General features: G+C 47.6%; 1 protein-coding gene across 1 annotated transcript in view; it reads right to left on the reverse strand.

Moving 5' to 3' along the window:
• Positions 1 to 309: 309 nt before the first annotated feature.
• The window catches only part of LOC143962443 (uncharacterized), a 72,413-nt gene continuing 52,847 nt past the window's right edge, over positions 310 to 19,875 (reverse strand). The window contains 2 exon segments of the mRNA XM_077471716.1: positions 310 to 460; positions 462 to 2,101. Coding sequence (XP_077327842.1) covers positions 310 to 460; positions 462 to 2,101 — 1,791 coding nt within the window.

Genomic DNA, 19,875 nt, shown 5'->3' on the forward strand with positions numbered 1-19,875 from the left:
CTGCACCCCGCACAGAGCGACTGCATGTGGGGGAGGGGCAGAGAGTAGTGGGAGGGGCCAGATGAGGAGATTGGTGATGTCACACACTGGGATAACTTTCTGTTTAATGATTACAAAGAAAGTAATTGTCATGAGATAGATAGATAGATAGATAGATAGATAGATAGATAGATAGATAGATAGATAGATAGATAATTATATAGATAGGCCACACCTCTCTTTACTGACAAATAAGAACATGTCATTCACTGTTACTCCAGTAACTGGAGAGATCTCCTACCCAATCACAGGGAGTGACAGAGGGAGAAATCACAAATAGAAGAAAAACCTGCAGGGCACTGACTGAAGTCCCACCCACTGCTTTAGCCTATTGGCTGAAAATTCTACCAATTCCACTACCCATCCTTGTGACATCATTAGTCTCTGGGCAGAGTTGTGACTATTACTATTATTCCCTATTCCTCCCATAGATCTTTATAGAACCTCTCCCTACATATATCCCAGCATGGAGGGGCTCAGTGAAGGTGGTGGTGAAGGTGTGGAGATGTCGGATCGGGTCACACAGATCATAAAAGGAGATCCGTCCGACATCATAATCCAGATATATCCTGACTCTGTTACTGGAGATATTGGAGGGTAACGAGATCCGTTTACTGTCATGTCTCACCAAATACTGATCACCATCCCTGTACAAACCCCAGGACTTCTTATTATATCCAATCTCTGACTGGCCTCCTCTCCTGTCTATACTGGGGTAACACATCCCGACTTTCCAGCAATCTGATCCCCCGACATCCACTTCCCAATAATGTCTCCCTGAGGAGAAACTCCGACTGCTCAACACCTGAGTATAATCCTGAAATCTCTCTGGTGTTTCTGGACGATTCTGTTTTCTATCTGACCAGGATACAGTTTTCCTGTCATCTGATATATGGAGATTATTATGAGCTGTATTTACATCCAGTAATATGTCTGCAGCTCCCTGTATATAGGAGGATACATTTACCTCTGTTATTATATCAGATAATGTGTGTAATGTGTGTGATATCCCATCCACATCCAGACTCCCTCCATCATGGAGGAGCTCCTCATGTCTCTCTCTGTCCTCATTATCTCCATCCTCAGTATCACACAAGTCACTTGTGTCTGATTCCTGTAAGACAGTCAGTGGATCCGTCACGTTACACAGCTCATCAATGTGACGCAACTTCCTGGACAGCTCCTCCTTTTTTATTTCCAGATCCCGGATGGAGATGGAGATCCGCTCTGCCCTCCCGGAGATTTCCCTCAGGACTCTCTTCTCCAGGTCTTCCAGACGTCTCCTGAGATCTCTAAACAGGGCAGTGACTCTCTCGGTGTCACCAGCGGCTTCTTCTTCTACTTTCCTCCTGTGTTCCTGCAGACTCTGGACTCTTTCCTCCGTCTCCTCTCTCTTTGTCAGAAGTTTCTGCAGAACATTCATCAGTGTCTCCTTCTTCTTCTCAGAAGCCTCATCCAGTGACTCCATCTCATGTCCTTTATGTCCTCCAATCATAGAACAAGACACACAGATACAGGTCTCATCCTCAGTACAGTAATACTCCAGGATCTTCTTATGGACGGAGCATTTCCTGCTCTCCATGGACAAGGTGGGGTCACATAAGACGTGTTCTGGGGACTTTTTGTGGACTCTCAGGTGTTTATCACACAGAGAAACCTCACAGTGCAGACAGGATCTAACAGCAGGTACAGGAGAGTCCACACAGTGAGTACAGAAGACCCCGGACTCCTCCTGATGTGGCTGAGCAGACAGGAAATTCCCCACTATGTTACGCAGTGTTATGTTCCTGTGCAGTGCAGGCCGAGCCGGAAACTTCTCTCGGCATTCAGGACAGGAATATCCTCCAGACCCCCCCTGTGTATCCAGCACACGATCAATACAGACCCGGCAGAAGTTGTGTCCACATCTCAGGTTTACAGGATCTGTATAAATGTTCAGACAGACGGAACATTCCAACTCAGCTCTCAGGTTAGCAGACGCCATCGCTGACAGCAGACGAGAGAAATGACAGTGAAAATCTCGGACACCGGAGAAGAATGCAGTTGGGAGGGTCACTTCCTCCTACACAGGGCGAGGCTGATCCAGATCAGTATTATTAAAGTACAGAAAAGGAAGTTTTTTCCCACAGTAGTAAAGATAATCAAACCTCCCAACTTTGAGAGATTTTAAACTGCCCCTGAACTCATCCAATGTTATCTTATGTGTCCATGTACACAGGTTTGTTTAATGTCATTTTTAGGCAGTTACATTTATAGGCTTTTCTGTGAAGGCGAAAAAATGAGTTCAGACGCCGAAGTTTCTGATGTTTCAGACACAAAGCATGGCTAAACGCTGTAACTCACGTTTAGCCGCATTTCGTTTACCGGCATTTTTCATTTTTGGCTATTTTGAAAAAAAAATTTTTTTTTTAAACGTGGCAAAACTGACATTTTAAATGTGGATTACTATCTGTCAAGTTAAATCGTTCAGGAGAGGTTGTAAATATGTCCCGTGTACATTAAGCCTCAGGCCTCATTTACACGGCTGCTGGTAGACAGACCTTTAGCAGTTGGCAGTTTTTTTCAACTGCCCCTGAACTCTCCTCTATGTTATCTTATCTGTCCATGTACACGGGGTCGTTTATAGTCCTTTCTAGGAAGTGGAGATTAGAGGCATTTTTTGGATACATTCAGAAGCTGAGTTTACAGGCATTTCAGGTGCTTCTAAACACGGTAACTTGCATTTAGCCACGTTTAGTTTAGAGGCGTTTTTCATTTTTGGCTATTTTTTTTAAGCGATTCTAAACACAAACACAGGAAAACGCCACTATACGTGGCATATAAACGTGGCAAAACAGATGTTTTAAAAGTAGGTTACTATCTGTCAAGTGAAATCGTTCAGGAGAGGTTAAAAACATCCCTTGTACATAAAGCCTAAGGCCCCTTGTACACTAGACGTTTAGTCCAAGTGTGTCCAATTCTGGGATATTAGTGTCCCCAGGAGCCACAGGTGCAGCATCTAGGCCTGCTTCCTGCAGCCTGGCTAAAGGCTGACATACACAGCAGCTGGATGGGGCTGAACACTTTACTGCCTTTGGAAGAAAGAAGGCCCAGGGACTAAAGACCACCATTTCTTTGTGAAGAACAAGGAAAGGTTCCTTACTGGATAAGATTGATAATTCTGAAATCTGTCTCATTGACATAATACACTGATAAATCCCACCTTATAAGTAAGGTCAGCCAAGGGAATATCCTGAATGAGCTCAAGGAGAGGCTTCTGTAGAGCCAACATGACCAAATTGAGATCCCGTTGTGACACAGGTGAATGAAAGTAGAAGCAATGTGAGCCACCCCTTAAACAGGCATGTCCAAAGTCTGGCCCGCGGCCCGGTTTTGAATGGCCCGCCTGGTTATTTGGACATACATATCTTTTGTGGTCCCCGACGATCTCCCAGCGCTGGGGCCACAAAAGATGTGTATGCTTCGGAAGGGACAGGGAAGAGGCGGGACAATCGCCGACAATGGTGCTGTGTTCCTGACAATGGTGCTGCATTCCTGACAATGGTGCTGCGTTCCTGGCAATGGTGAGGCATTACTGGCTATGGTTGTGCATTCCTGGCTATGATGGTGCATTCCTGGCTATGGTAGGGGCATTCCTAGCTATGGTAGGGGCATTCCTAGCTATGGTGGGGGCATTCCTGGCTATGGTGGTGCATTCCTTGCTATGGTGGGGGCATTCCTGGCTATGGTAGTGCATTCCTGGCTATGGTGAGTGCATTCCTGGCAATGGTGGGGGCATTCCTGGCAATGGTGGGGGCATTCCTGGCTGTGGTGAGTGCGTTCCTGGCTATCGTGCTGCGTTCATGGCAATGGTGGGTCTGCAGATGGGCACTGATTAGGCTTCATTGATGGGCACTGACCATTATTTTGCTTCACAGATCTTTAATTAAAATTAAAAAAAAATTCCTGAAACTTCCCTCTTAACCACTTTCAGACCGGACCATTTTGCTGGTAAATGACCAGAGGTCTTTTTACAATTTGGCACTGCGCTGCTTTAACTGGTAATTGCGCGGTCATGCAATGTTGTACCCAAACAAAATCTGCGTCCTTTTCTTCCCACAAATAGAGCTTTCTTTTGATGGTATTTGATTGCCTCTGCGATTTTTATTTTTTGCGATATAAACGTAAAAAGACCGCAAATTTTGAAAAAAAATGATATTTTCTACTTTTTGTTATTAGAAAAATCCAATAAACTCAATTTTAGTCATACATTTAGGCCAAAATGTATTCAGCCACATGTCTTTGGTAAAAAAAAAGTCAATAATTGTATATTTATTGGTTTGCGCAAAAGTTGTCACATCTACAAACTAAGGTACGTTTTCTGGAATTTACGCAGCTTTTAGTTTACGACTGCCTATCTCATTTCTTGAGGTGCTAAAATGGCAGGGCAGTACAAACCCCCCCCCAAATGACCCCATTTTGGAAAGTAGACACCCTAAGGAAATTGATAAGTGGCATGTTGAGCCCATTGAATATTTTATTTTTTTGCCTCAAGCGATTGAATAATGACAAAAAAAATTTTTTTATTTTTTTTTACACAAAGTTGTCACTAAATGATATATTGCTCACACATGCTATGGGCATATGTGAAATGACACCCCAAAATAAATTCTGCTGCTTCTCCTGAGTACGGGGATACCACATATGTGGGACTTTTTGGGAGCCTAGCCGCGTACGGGGCCCCGAAAACCAAGCACCGCCTTCAGGATTTCTAAGGGCGTAAATTTTTGATTTCACTTCTCACTACCTATTACAGTTTTGAAGGCCATAAAATGCCAAGATGGCACAAAACCCCCACAAATGACCCCATTTTAGAAAGTAGACACCCCAAGCTATTTGCTGAGAGGCATGTTGAGTCCATGGAATATTTTATATTTTGCCACAAGTTTCGGGAAAATTACAAACTTTTTTTTTTTCACAAAGTTGTCACTAAATGATATATTGCTCACGCATGCCATGGGCATATGTGAAATGACACCCCAAAATAAATTCTGCTGCTTCTCCTGAGTACGGGGATACCACATATGTGGGACTTTTTGGGAGCCTAGCCGCGTACAGGGCCCCGAAAACCAAGCACCGCCTTCAGGCTTTCTAAGGGCGTTACAGTTTTGAAGGCCATAAAATGCCAAGATGGCACAAACCCCCCCCAAATGACCCCATTTTGGAAAGTAGACACCCCTAAATTTAGGGGTACACTAGTGAGACTAGGTAATAAATTGCGGGTGCCCTGAAACTATAAAAAAATAACTAACCAACCAGCGTCACCTGTAACAGTTATATGGTGATCACTGGTGAAAGGGTTAACTAGGGGGCAATCAGGGGGCTTTATGTGGTAGTATATGGGGGTTCCTGGCGCTATAAAAAGCTGCGGCGAACCTAAATACCTACCTGCCTAACTAGCGTCACCTGTGACACTAATACAGCGATCAGAAAAACGATCGCTTATTAGGCTGGGTTCACACTGGAGCGATGCAGGAACGCCACGAATCCCTGCATCACATGCCTCCCGGCGGCAGTTCACACTGCCCTATGCGAACTGCTGGGAGTGTCAGTGAAATGTTAATGACACCCCCAGATCAGTTCGCATATCGCAGTGCGATCTGCAAACTCAGATCGCATGGTGTGAACACCCATGCGATCCGATTCTGCTGCGGACCAAAAAAGGGTCCCGTGCGAGTTTGCGGCGGGTGCGGCGGGTGCGACACGAATTCAGCCATACTATCTGTATGGCTGAACTCGAATCGCACAGAGATCGGATTTGATTTGCACTGCAGTGCGGTGCGAATCACATTCGTTCTCATAAACCGCTGCAATGTGAACCCAGCCTTAGTGACACTGGCAACGGGGGGTGATCACGGGGTTAAACCTTTATTGGGGGGTTAGGGGGGTACATTAGAACTAAAGGGGGCTAACCCTAACTGCCCTAACAGTTATTACAGTCACAAATGACACCAATGCAAAAAAAAAAAAATGACATTGGTGTCACTGTGACTGGGGGGCAGGGGTAATTGGGGGGGTGATCGGGGGGGTGTGAGTGTGCCTGGCATGTTCTACTGTGAAGTGTCGTGTTGGTGCAACTCACCGATCCTCTCTCCTCGGTGTCGGAACGAAAAATACCGACACGGAGGAGAGATTACATCACTTCCTCTCCTGTGTTTACATTACAGGAGAGGAAGTGATGTCACGAAGGATTTCTATTCATCGGCAGCGATCGCGAGGGGGTGGCCATGAATGAATGGCCGCCCCCTCATCCCGGATCGCTCGCGAACGAATACCGACCGCCGCAGGCACCGGGCGGGGGCAGTAAAAATAATAAATAAAAATGATGTAAACACACACCCTAAAAAGTTAAACTACATATATTTTATTCGCTATAAAAGAGCAAGATACAAAAGGCACCAATAACAATGTAGCCGCCATAACCCGTTGCAGGGCGGCCTTGACGTTATGGGCTTACCAGTTACCTTCTCTTGGCCTGCTGTCACGTACCTTCTAGTAGCGAGCCCAGATTGCGGAGAGAGGCCTCCCTTACGACTCCCACTACCGGTTTCCTGGCAATGTAACAGGGAACACAGGAGTAAGGAGGGGTACAGGTGCCTGGCAGGATCAACAGATGGGTAGGATGGGTAGGTGAAGTTCAGTGGAGCAGGTAATCACAGTGAATGGATCAGCAGGTAGTTTATAGCAGATAACACAGTTCAATGGAGCAGGTAACTTGATGATAAGCAGTGCTGGGAAGTAGGCAACTTGTAGCAGATGAACAGTACAATATACACAAGTACTTGCAGCAGATAAACAGTTCAATATGAGCAGGCACTTGCAGCAGGTGAACAGTTCAATAAGACAGGTGACTTGAAGCAGATGAACAGCGCAATATGACAAGTGGCTTGAAGCAGATAAGCAGGTACTTGCAGCAGATAAGCAGTTCAATATGAGCAGGCACTTACAGCAGGTGAACAGTTCAATACAAGCAGGTTACTTGCAGCAGATGACACAGTTCAGTATAAGCAGGTTCACCTTTAGCAGACGGATGGTCAAAGCAAGCCGGATCGGATATCAGACAGGAACGAAGTACAAGGGAACAGGCAGGAGAATCATCACAACAAGCCGGGGTCGGGTGCAGGCGGATACAGATGGGTCACAGGCAGGCCGGGTCGAACAGGAACAAACAATACGGATCAGGTCTCACAGGTATAACGCTGTAGAGCAGACAGCAGAGACCATTAGCCAGAGGCTAGTTTAAATAGGCCGTTTGGCGCCAACACAGACGCACGCACGCGACCGCGCACGCGACCGCGCACGCGCACCTGCGTACGAACGCGTACGCGTTCGTACGATCGTGCGTACCTGTGACGATCATAAATCAGAAGACCTGGAGGTCAGTCTCTTCCTGCGATTTTCATGACATTGCCCCCTCCCAAGGGACAGCCTCCGGATGCCCTTTCGGGTAAATTTTTCCGGATGGGCCCTTTTAAAAGATTGAATTAAGTTTTTTGCATGAATGTTGTCCTCAGGCTCCCAGGAGTTCTCTTCGGGACCATAACCTTTCCATTTGATTAAAAACTGGTTCTGGTTTCCTCTTCTTCTGAAATTTAGGATGGCTTCTATTTCAAATTCTTCTTCACCATCAACCAGGATCGGATCAGGAGGGGCGGTCTTTCGGTTAGGAAATGGATTGGGAGTGAAAGGTTTCAATAAGGACACATGGAATACCGGATGGACCCTTAGTGAGTCTGGAAGTTCTAGTTCGAAAGCAACTTCGTTAATTTTCCTTTTGACTGCGAAAGGTCCTAAAAACTTGGGACCTAGTTTCCTTGAAGGGCACGCCATTTTTAAGTTTACCGTGGATAGCCACACCAAATCACCAGGTACCAGTACTAACTCCCCTCGTCTCTTCTTGTCAAAGGTTGCTTTGTTGTGCTCTTGAGTTCTAGTCATTGTTTCTTGCAGAAGTTTGTTGTTGGTTGAGAAAAAGTTCATCTTATGCTGGACTGCTGGTACTGAGCATTCAGGAAGGGAGTTGGGTAGAAACGAAGGGTGGAAGCCATAATTGGCAAAAAAGGGTGTCTGGTGGCGGAATGGAGAGAATTATTATACGCAAACTCAGCTACTGGAAGCAGGGAGATCCAATCATCTTGTGCAAAAGAGGAAAAACAGCGTAAATATTGTTCGAGAGTTTGGTTCGTCCTCTCAGTCTACCCATTGGACTGAGGATGATAGGCGAATGAGAAAGACAGTTGAATATTCAAGGCCTTGCAGAGGGACTTCCAGAATCGAGAGGTGAACTGTACCCCTCGATCCAACACTATATTGGCTGGTACCCCATGGAGCCTAATGATTTCCTTGATGAACACTTGTGCAGTTTCAGAGGCTGAGGGGGTACCCTTCATGGGAATAAAATGTGCCATCTTTGACAGACGATCAACCACCACAAAGATAGTGGTATGATCGCCTGCCGGAGGCAATTTAACAATGAAGTCTAGAGACAGCATTTTCCATGGCCTGTCCGGAACAGACAATGGTTTAAGGAGGCCCCAGGCCTTAGTTTTACAGTTCTTACTTCTAATGCACGTAGTGCAGGTGTTCATGTATTTCTTGCAATCCTCCCATAACTGAGGCCACCAAAAAGTACGCTGTACCAAATCAATAGTTCTAGTGATACCAAAATGTCCGGCGAGTGCGTGGTCGTGACACAGCTCAAGGATAGATACCCGCAGAGTTTCGGGGATGTAGATCTTGTCTTTATACCACAGTAACCCACCTCTGGTTTGTAGTTCTGGTTCTGAAAAAGGTCTTTGTCCCATGGAGGCTTGTCTAAGCCGGGAGAGAAGATCTTCCTGAAGCAGAAGGAAATTCCCAGGAGCGAGAATGGTATCTGGAGGAGAATTTTCCTGGGACTTGTGGAACATCCGTGACAAGGCATCTGGTTTTATATTCTTAGACTCTGGGCGATACGTCACATGAAAAGAGAACCGGGAGAAAAAGAGTGCCCACCTGGCTTGTCTTGGTTTTAGTCTTTTTGCAGATCTTAAGTACTCCAGGTTTTTGTGATCGGTAAATATTAAAATTGGATGAGAAGCTCCTTCCAACAAGTAGCGCCATTCCTCTAATGCAGATTTAATTGCCAATAGCTCCCGGTCTCCAACATCGTAATTTTTCTCGGCTGCTGATAGTTTACGCGAAAAGAAAGCCACAGGATGGAGCAGGGCCTTGGTTCCTTGTCTTTGGGATAATATAACTCCTACGGCGATTTCGGATGCATCCACTTCTAAAACAAATGGCAGGGAGGAATCTGGATGTCTTAAAATAGGAGCGGAGGTGAAAAGTCCCTTGAGAGTCTCGAATGCTTCTTGAGCTTCAGAAGTCAAATGAAAACGGGTTCCTTGTCTGGTTAGTTGTGTGATGGGTGCGACAATAGCCGAGAACCCCTTAATAAATTTGCGATAGAAGTTGGCGAATCCAATAAAACGTTGGATTCCTTTCCTGTCTACAGGAGTTGGCCAGTCCAAAATCGCAGCGATCTTCTGGGGGTCCATTTTTATACCCTTACTAGAAATGATCAGCCCCAAGAATGGTATACTTTCCTGTTCAAACAAACACTTGTCTGCTTTTGCATATAGTCCGTGTTGGCGGAGCTGACCCAACACGCTTTTGACGTGCTTGCGATGGGCTTCAAGGGAGGAAGAAAAAATTAAAATATCATCTAAGTAAACGACAGCGAATAAGTCCAGAAAGTCCCGGAGCACATCATTGATAAAGTATTGGAAGGTAGCGGGGGCATTACACAAACCGAAGGGCATCCCCAAATACTCAAAGTGTCCGAATCGGGTACGGAAAGCGGTCTTCCACTCATCTCCGGCCTTGATACGGATCAAGTTGTAAGCCCCGCGGAGATCGAGTTTAGTGAAAACCGTAGCAGTGCCCAGTCTTTGGAATAACTCTGGAAATAGAGGAAGAGGGTACCGGTTCTTTATAGTGATGTTGTTTAATTCACGGTAGTCTACGCAGGGTCGGAGAGTGTGGTCCTTCTTCTCAACAAAAAAAATACCCGCACCTGCTGGGGACGTAGATGGGCGAATGAACTCCTTCTTTAAATTTTCTTCGAGGTATTCTTTGAGTTTCTCCTGCTCTACCTCTGTTAAGGGGAAAACCCTTCCAAACAGAATTTTGGCTCCAGGAAGTAACTCAATGGGGCAGTCATAAGCTCGGTCGGGCGGGAGCACCTCTGCCTTTTGTTTACTGAATACGTCCAGGAATTCATGGTAGACTTTGGGAATGGCCTGATGTAAATCGATCTCTGAGTCAATAGATAATAAGGTTGCTGGTCTCAGGAAACCGGAGGAACCACAGAACTTCTGGCAATAGGGTGAAGAAAAAGTAATTTCTCCTGTAGCCCAATTTATGGTTGGATTGTGGGCCTGTAGCCAGGGCATCCCAAGTATTACAGAAAAAAGTGGGGAGGAGATAATGTCCATCCGGAGAAGTTCTCGATGCAAACCAGAGATAACAGTAGATAGAGGTGCAGTTTCTTGAGTTACAGGACCAGATTTAATAGCGGAGCCATCGGCCAAATGGATAGAGAGTCCACGGGTCTTAGGTAGGAGAGAAATTTGATGTTGGGCAGCAAAGGATGAATCCATAAAACAGCTGCATGCCCCGGAATCAATAATGGCGGGCGTCTGTAAAGTCTTTCCTGGGAACTGGAAGGAGACAGAAATGATAAGGTGAGACGAAAACTTTATTAAAGAGTCTGGGAGATCAGGAGGCATAGATGGACACTTACGGAGCTTAATAGGACAGTTCCTGACGTAATGTCCAGATTCCCCGCAATAGAGACATAGATTGTTATTCCGCCGACATTGACGTTCTTCGGGGGTAAGAGATGGTCGCAAGACCCCAAGTTGCATAGGCTCAGGTGTGTCAGACGTGGCCCGGGGTCGGGCGGCAGGTACTGGATGTAAATGGCTTGGGGCCTTTGGAAGCATCCAGGTTGGGCGAAAGAAACCTGTGGCCCTCTCGGATCTCCTCTCTCTCAGACAACGATCGATCTGTAAGTCAATTAATGCGTTTAAGGTCTGTGGAACACCGATTCTAGCAAGCTCATCTTTCAAAGAATCAGAGAGTCCCATGCGGAACTGATGACGAAGGGCAGCATCATTCCAGTTCGTATCCGCGCCCCATCGCCTGAACTCAGCCACATAATCTTCCACCGCCCTTCGTCCCTGCTAGAGGGTCCGCAAGGCGGTTTCTGCAGTCGCTGAAAGTTGGGGATCTTCGTATATTTGAGCCATTGCATCAAAAAAAAAGTGGTAAGATTAGCCAACGCTGCATCCTTCTGTTCTAATTGGCGGTGGGTCCAGGTCTGGGGGTCTCCCCCGAGAGTAAAGATACCACAAAACCCACCTTGGTAGCCTCTAGAGAAAAGGTCCGTGGTTGGAGGGCAAAATATAATTCGCAGGAGTTGCGGAAGGCCCTGAAGCCACTGCGATTCCCAGAAAATCGCTCGGGTGTGGGAACTTTAGGTTCTGGTGGTAACATCACAACTGTAGGTGCTGGTCCTGCTTCAGCTGAAGAAACTGATGGTTGAGGGGCCCCCAAGGATCCGGAGGGGTTGGAAAGAGCAATCACCCGTTCTTCCAGCCGGGTGTAGCCTTGCTGGAGGCCCTTAACTGCCTCAGAAAGTCCTGCCAGGTGCTGAAAAATTTCTTCCATGGTGGAGGCTCCCCGCTCGGGCTCAGACATTGGCTGTCTGCTACTGTCACGTACCTTCTAGTAGCAAGCCCGGATTGCGGAGAGAGGCCTCCCTTACGACTCCCACTACCGGTTTCCTGGCAATGTAACAGGGAACACAGGAGTAAGGAGGGGTACAGGTGCCTGGCAGGATCAACAGATGGGTAGGATGGGTAGGTGAAGTTCAGTGGAGCAGGTAATCACAGTGAATGGATCAGCAGGTAGTTTATAGCAGATAACACAGTTCAATGGAGCAGGTAACTTGATGATAAGCAGTGCAGGGAAGTAGGCAACTTGTAGCAGATGAACAGTGCAATATACACAAATACTTGCAGCAGATAAACAGTTCAATATGAGCAGGCACTTGCAGCAGGTGAACAGTTCAATAAGACAGGTGACTTGAAGCAGATGAACAGCGCAATATGACAAGTGGCTTGAAGCAGATAAGCAGGTACTTGCAGCAGATAAGCAGTTCAATATGAGCAGGCACTTACAGCAGGTGAACAGTTCAATACAAGCAGGTTACTTGCAGCAGATGACACAGTTCAGTATAAGCAGGTTCACCTTTAGCAGACGGATGGTCAAAGCAAGCCGGATCGGATATCAGACAGGAACGAAGTACAAGGGAACAGGCAGGAGAATCGTCACAACAAGCCGGGGTCGGGTGCAGGCGGATAGCAGATGGGTCACAGGCAGGCCGGGTCAAACAGGAACAAACAATACGGATCAGGTCTCACAGGTATAACGCTGTAGAGCAGACAGCAGAGACCATTAGCCAGAGGCTAGTTTAAATAGGCCGTTTGGCGCCAACACGGACGCACGCACGCGACTGCGCGTTCGTACAATCGTGCATACCTGCGACGATCGTAAATCAGAAGACCTGGAGGTCAGTCTCTTCATGCGATTTTCATGTCACCTGCTCTTCCACTTCTAGGGATTCCCAGGATTGATACCCAACGACTTGAACACTGACACAGATGAAGTCCTCTTTAAAAGGTTTTATTTTGCAGTAAAAACTCTCAATTAACAGAGTCTCTTAGGGAACAGAGGGCACGGGTGAAGAACTCAGGCACCTTGAACTGCAGGTATAGCAAAGTCTCTATTTCCACCCAGAGAGTAGCCACTCGCAGCTGGTCACTTCAAGGCTGAACAGATCTCTAGCCAGAGATCATGACAGTCGGCACATTGACTCAAACTTGAACAATCAACTATGGGTGAATAGAAACCTTTTTCCTCCGTACCTGGAACGTTTACCATCTCCTCAATGGTACTGGAAAAGTGTGAATTTGTCAATGTCCTTCTCATCTCAGTAACCAGGCACTTCTCAGGATGCCACTTGCTGGCCCTCTTCCGAAGAGTCCTCCCCCGGTCACTTCCACGAGCTGCAGTGTCCCTACAAACCGAGAGCACACCCGGACACTTTGAATCCTCCCTTAGTTACTGCGCCTCGGACCAGCCGGTTCCGAGACTCGGGAACGGACGGATCCCTACCCCAGACCAGGCAGGTCTATCAGGGGCCACTAACAGGAACATGTTGCAGAGTGTCTAACACCCTGTGACCGGGACCCCTCATGGGGCTACCCCAGTCCTGGAACCAGACCAGACCACACGGGTCTAACGAACAACTCCGGAACCCTGAACACGTGACCCACACCCCCTTAAGTACCCCTTCCCAGACTCCTCAGCGGGCCCCGACACTCCCACTGATTGGCTCAGAGAAGGCCGATAGCTAAACATCCAACCAGACCTGGTTATAACCTGTCATGTGCACCTCACCGTTCACATGACCAGGCAGAACTTCCAAACACAGCCTTGCCAGACTGGTGTTAAGGCCTACCTACACAATTAACCCTCAGAACCCCTACTGTTCTGAGGCAAAAACGAAATTTACATGCATATGACATTTGGTCCCAAATGTGATCCGCTACAACAATATCCCTTAATCCCCTATAAAAGACCAAAAGGAGGGTCCCTAGTACAGGGAATGATTCTCCGATGGTCAAACAACTCCCCAAAAGCTATATGACAAGCCACCTAGGGCGAGATCTGAACTGGATGACTCCTGAAGGGGACAGTGTGATTCTGTCACCACAGAAATAGTCCACACTATTCCACTTCTGAAATAATACACGATGGCCAATCATTGAGATACACGTCATTCCCACAGTAGGTCAATCAGTCAGTCAGGGAAAGAGGCCACATTAAAAAAAAGATTTTTATAAACCAAAAAAGGAAAAAAAGAGGGCGAGAAAAAAGGTTCTCCTCATGATGATATGATATGTCCTCAGATATACACACAATCCTGCTGTATTATCTTGATAGCGGCATGTGAATAATTAAACAGTAGCAGACACTGAATTGAGCTGGATGGATGACTAGACACTCCAATCCCAAACCAGTCAGGTATATTACACTAATACGGCTCCCCATATTGCTTTTATGACTATAACGTTTTTGTGATCTTTATTTTATCTCTTTCATTACTTTTTGTATGACATTTTATACTTATTAAACCATTTTGGTTGACCTGCGCCATGTGGAGCTCCCTTCTTTCTTTTTTTCCCTTCATATTCATGTATTGATGGTCCTCCTTCCACTGCTATCCATTGTGTGGATCGATCTTCTTGCCGCCTACCTGGAACCACCCGTTGTGGACGGTCATCCAACCGTGAGTGGATTGGAATTACAGCCGTGACACCGGTATCATTCCTGGCAACGTTCCATCACTGGGGATCCAGTACGTTAAACGCATTAGACGCACTGCTGTACGGTATGTGCGTTCCTCTGGTGCGGTAAGAGTAACCATCTTCATATTTTGAATATTTTCAAGATATATACTGTTGATCCATCTATATCTTTGATTTATCCACCATTTCTGTATGTCCCTCACTTCAGTTTGAGATCCAAGAGAAAGTTCTCCATTTTAGGACATTTCACTTGTGGGCATTTTCTGTTTATTTGGACTATTGTGGTTCACTAGTATTTATTCAATGTACTGTTTTGTTATGTTTTTCACATACCTTTTCACTCAACCAGTTGAAGTGATTTGATCGATATTGTAATTTATTATCACAGTTTAGCGCTACATTTATATTCTCTATTACACTAATAAGAACAGTCTCACAGATCCTGTCAGTATAGCCATATGCCAGGGTTCCCACAACATGCAGGTATATCCTGTAGGCAATTTGTAGTGATAGATTTATATAGGGCGCTGTTGGGGTTACTTACTGATAGCTGCTCACACAGAGATCTCTCCAATGTGGGATGAGATTCAATTTGTCCGTCTGTATGCAATAGCCACAGATCTCCAGATGATGATTTCCAATCTGTGATTCCACATCCAAAGTGGGGTGTCAATGTATATCAAGGTGTTGGTGATCCATGAAATAGTATAGTCCATAGCCGCAGTGTCTGTACTCAGTAGTTAGTTATTCATATAAGTCCATATTGAGGTCCCCTGTGCTGTTAATCTCAAGATTTACATATCATCAAGTTCATCAGGTTCCAGTTTGGTTTCTCAAGCCCACCGAAAAAAAGTGTTGGCTAAGGTAGGTGAAAAAAAACGAGGGTGCCTATCCCAGCATAAAAAGCTAATAGTTTACATGTTTCATTCCTTGAATAAGCGGAATTTCGTCAGAGCTATTCAAGGAATAAAACAAGTATATACCTGTATGTTGTGGGAACCCTGGCATACGGCTATACTGACGGTATCTGTGAGAATGTTCTTATTACGCCCTGTACACACGATCGGACATTCCAACAACAAGATCCCATGGTTTTTTTCTGACGGATGTTGGCTCAAACTTGTCTTGCATACACAGTCACACAAAGTTAGTCAGAAATTCCAAACATCAAGAATGCGGTGATGTACAACACGTACGACGAGCTGAGAAAAATTAAGTTTAATAGCCAATGCTGCTCTTCTGCTTGATTCCGAGCATGCGTGGAACTTTGTGCGTTGGAATTGTGTCCACACGATCGGAATTTCCGACAACGGATTTTGTGTGACAGAAATTCCTATGGAAAATGTGTGATGGAGCCTACACAAAAGTATATATATATTTATGGCCCAGAGCCCTCTGACCGATACGGATAAGGATGACAAACAAGGTTAACATAAACTCGCTTACTTGAACCGGACCTGAAAGTGTGCCCTGGCCTAACGTAGGGTATACCAAAATAAGGGGGCATACCCTAGATAGAGAAATGAGTAATAAATGAAATGAAAATGAAATGGAGTGAAATGAGTACTCACCCGAGGAGTATAATGCTTGAGAAATGCCCTGACAGGGGATGGGTGGGTGGGTATCGCGCACCGGAACCGACGAGGGAGCTAGGCGAACGGGCTGGTTATATACTCCACCGGGCTCCACCCATAATTCCAGGCCACCATACTGGCCTTTCCATTTATGGCCCAGAGCCCTCTGACCGATACGGATAAGGATGACAAACAAGGTTAACATAAACTCGCTTACTTGAACCGGACCTGAAAGTGTGCCCTGGCCTAACGTAGGGTATACCAAAATAAGGGGGCAAAAACATACAGGTAGGGAATGCCTTTATTGATTCGAGTTTGTTACTGGGTGAGCTTGACAAAGGCCTGTGCCATCTCTACTTGCGGATTGGGTATGTAACGGGCAAAACAGGTGGACTTCCATCTACCCAACCTTTTGATAACGTGGACCGGGACCCCTTGGCGGGAGGCAGTTGAAGCCGCTCCGATACGAAATGAATGTCCGGAGTAGTGAGCCGGATTGAGGTGAAGGATGCCCAGGAGTATCCTGACATGCTCCATGAACTGGGCTGCGTTCAGTGGCTTACCGTGGAATGGCAGAAGCGGGCCAGTTCCTGGTTGATCGGCCAGAAGGGTCAACAAGCGGGTGAGAATGGCGACCGGGCACCAGCGGTTGTTGGTTTTATAAAAATGTATGTCCGTACCTGGGCCAAGCTGCTGTGTCTTGGATACTGCTATATGTAGGATGAAATGGTCTCCGTGCCTGACCAGGTGGTGCTTGCATAGCATGCGAGCTGAGGGGCTACTGGAGGTAAACTCGCCTGGCCGTAAGAAGCCGTAGAAGGCCAGGTGTATGGCTGCTTGTATAATGATACTAGTGTGGAGTCCGAAAGGTGCAGTGGCCAGAATATCAGACATGTTTCTGAAAACGTCTCCTGTGATAGGCAGGCGTTTGGCGGAGGCCGTAGGCTGGCGTTTCTGGATGCCGCGCATGACAGCCCGAATGGCGTGAAAAGTGAACAAGGAGGGTTCGGCAGGGTCCTGGAGGGACGTAAAATGTTGTACCCTGGCCAGGTATAGCCGGATCGTGTTAAAGGATAACGCCAAGTCCGAGTGGCAATGGGCAATGAAGGCCAGGACTTGCTTGACCCGGGAGGTCTCTGTGGAGTGAGATGTTAAGAAACGGTTAAAGGCCCTCCAGGCTGTTTGGTAGGCCTTGCGGGTATTGTCTGAGAGGGAGTGATTGATGAGTTGAGTTGCGGCTACTAGGTGAGGGGTTAATCCAGGGTCAGTTGAGACCAGTCCGGGATAGCTGCTGACGTTGGTCCGGCTCCAGGCACCTGATCAAAAAAGGAAACTAAGTTAAAGCGGGAGAGGGCGTCCGCTGCCCGATTACATTTACCGGGGATAAAGGCACAATGAACATTAAATTGAAATAATAACGAGAGCTGGACCAGTCGCCGCAGGAAGGACATAATCTCCAGAGACTTAGACCTGCCTTTGTTAATGATTTCCGCAGTGGCGAGATTGTCCGTTGAAAAGGTCACTGTTTGACCCGACCAACTGCGGCCCCATGTGTGGGCAGCGGCTACGATGGGGTACAACTCGAATAGGGAGGACGTCTCGGTGAAGCCCGGAATTGCCAGTATCTGAGGAGGCCAGGGGGCTGCGAGCCAGAGGTGGCCAAAAATTGCCGCAAAACCCGTGGAGGCCGCTGCGTCGGTCACGACCTGCGGTGACGAGGAGGACACGGAGGGAATGAACAGGGACACGCCATTCCAGGACGTCAGGAATTCCTCCCACATGGCAAGATCTGCTATAGCTGCGGGGTCCAGGCTGAGGACGTGCTCCGGGTCTTGTGAATGGGACAGTAGGACTAACAGGCGCGATACGAATGCGCGACCTTGAGGGATGATGCGCATAGCAAAATTAAGCATACCGAGAAGGGACTGTAGCTGCCTCTTGGTGCACGTTCTGGTGCGGGTGAAGTCCCTCATGACCGTCCTGATGCGGCTTAGTTTATCCGGGGGGAGGCTGGCCTGCATAGTGCTGGTGTTTAAGCTGACCCCGAGAAAGGTGATTGCCTGCGCAGGGCCCTCCACCTTGTGCTCAGCAATAGGGACGTTAAGGTTATTGAAGACCACCCTTAGTTTATCCAGATCCCCTGGAAGGGAGCCAGGTGACTCGATCAGCAGGAAGTCATCCAAATAGTGTATGACTCCCTGGCACTGGGCTACGTGCAGCAAGATCCATGCGAGAGCCTGCGCAAACGAGTCAAAGAGCCAGGGGCTACTCTTGGACCCGAAGGTTAGCTTAGTGGCAAAATAGTAGAGCTCCCTCCATTTGATGCCATGCCAGCACCAGAGAGATGGATGGATAGGAAGGAGCTTGAAGGCGTCCGAGATGTCGGCCTTGGAGAGCCATGTTCCTGTGCCTGACTTGAGAATGGCCTGGATGGCCGTATCTACGGATGCGTATTTAAGGGAGAACTCCTCAGAGGGGATAAGGGAATTAAGACTGGGGACAGAGGAAGAATAAGGCGCTGACAAATCGTAGACCAACCTAAGTTTATTGGAGAACTTGCCCTTGACAAGCCCAATAGGGCTGACTCGCCAGGTGTTAAATGGGGGCTTTGTGAAAGGGCCTATGATGAAGTCCCGGTCTAGCTCTGCCTGTAATAGCTGGTCGATGGCTTGTACATCCGTGGCTGCTGACCGCAGGTTCTGGCACTCGTGTGTAAGGTGAGGGAGAGAGACAAGTCCTGTATGAAAGCCCTGAGTAAAGCCCTGAACTAGGTAGGTGGCAAATGAGGGGGTGGGATGATTGGCGAGGTAGACACTGAGCCACAACACGTTGACCCGGCTTAGTCAAGATCTTTTAGCCTGCTTGACCTCGCACATGAGCCTGGGATGAGCTCTATGACACCGTGTGCATACATGGAGCAGCCTGCACTGGCTGAAATTGCACGACCCGCTGTTGTAGTTGTTACAGATGGCTGCGCCTCCCATGGTCTTGACCGGGCGCCCCAGTTTATCCGTCTGCGGCAGGCGTACCGGCGCCGGTAGGCCCTGGGCAGTACCTGAGGTCGATGGACCGTCTACGGGCGGGGCTGCCACTGAGCTGGCACACCAGGTTGCGGTGTGAGTAGCCGACTGGCAAATGGCACAGAGGGGAGACCGCAGCCCCGCGAAGTGTCGGCAGAACAACTCGGTGTCCATGACACTCCAATCAGTAGGTATCTGAAATTGGGAGAGCCTGGCGGCCGCCTTAGCGGAGAAGGAGCGGTGATAGTCATAAAATGAAAAACCGCCGTATTTATACCCCAGGTCAACTACCACGTGGAGGTAACGATCCAGTTCCTCCCTCCTGCCGGGGGAGGCCGAGCAGATGACATCCCTCAGCATGCCGAAGGCCAAGGTGAACTCGGTGACAGAAAGCTTCCTGTCCAGCCTGGGGTCTTTGGCTTTGAGGACCACCGACACGTCCCCCCAAGTGTAAGCTTTGTTTTCTGCCAGCTCATGAATGGATATAAGGAGTGAAGCCAGATTGACGTCCTTGCCCTCTAGGATGTCCTTCCTGATGTTGGCTGATATTAAATGAGAAGGGTACACTACTGGTGTACACCCGGGGGTACCTGCGCTGGTATTATCCACTGCTTGTGAAGCTGGTATTGGAGGAGAAACGACTGGGCGGGTCTCGAGGAGGGCCACCCGACTCTGAACCTCTGACATTGAGGTCGTCAGGGATGACACCAGAGTGTGAAGCTGCGTGATGGAAGCAGCGATAGAGCCCAGGGAGGCCTGCTGGGCACTATCCTCAACCGCGGCTGG

The sequence above is a fragment of the Lithobates pipiens genome, unplaced genomic scaffold (genome assembly GCF_037356315.1).
Source record: "Lithobates pipiens isolate NorthernLeopardFrog02 unplaced genomic scaffold, aLitPip1_a1.2 Scaffold_8, whole genome shotgun sequence".
Classification (NCBI taxonomy): domain Eukaryota; kingdom Metazoa; phylum Chordata; class Amphibia; order Anura; family Ranidae; genus Lithobates; species Lithobates pipiens.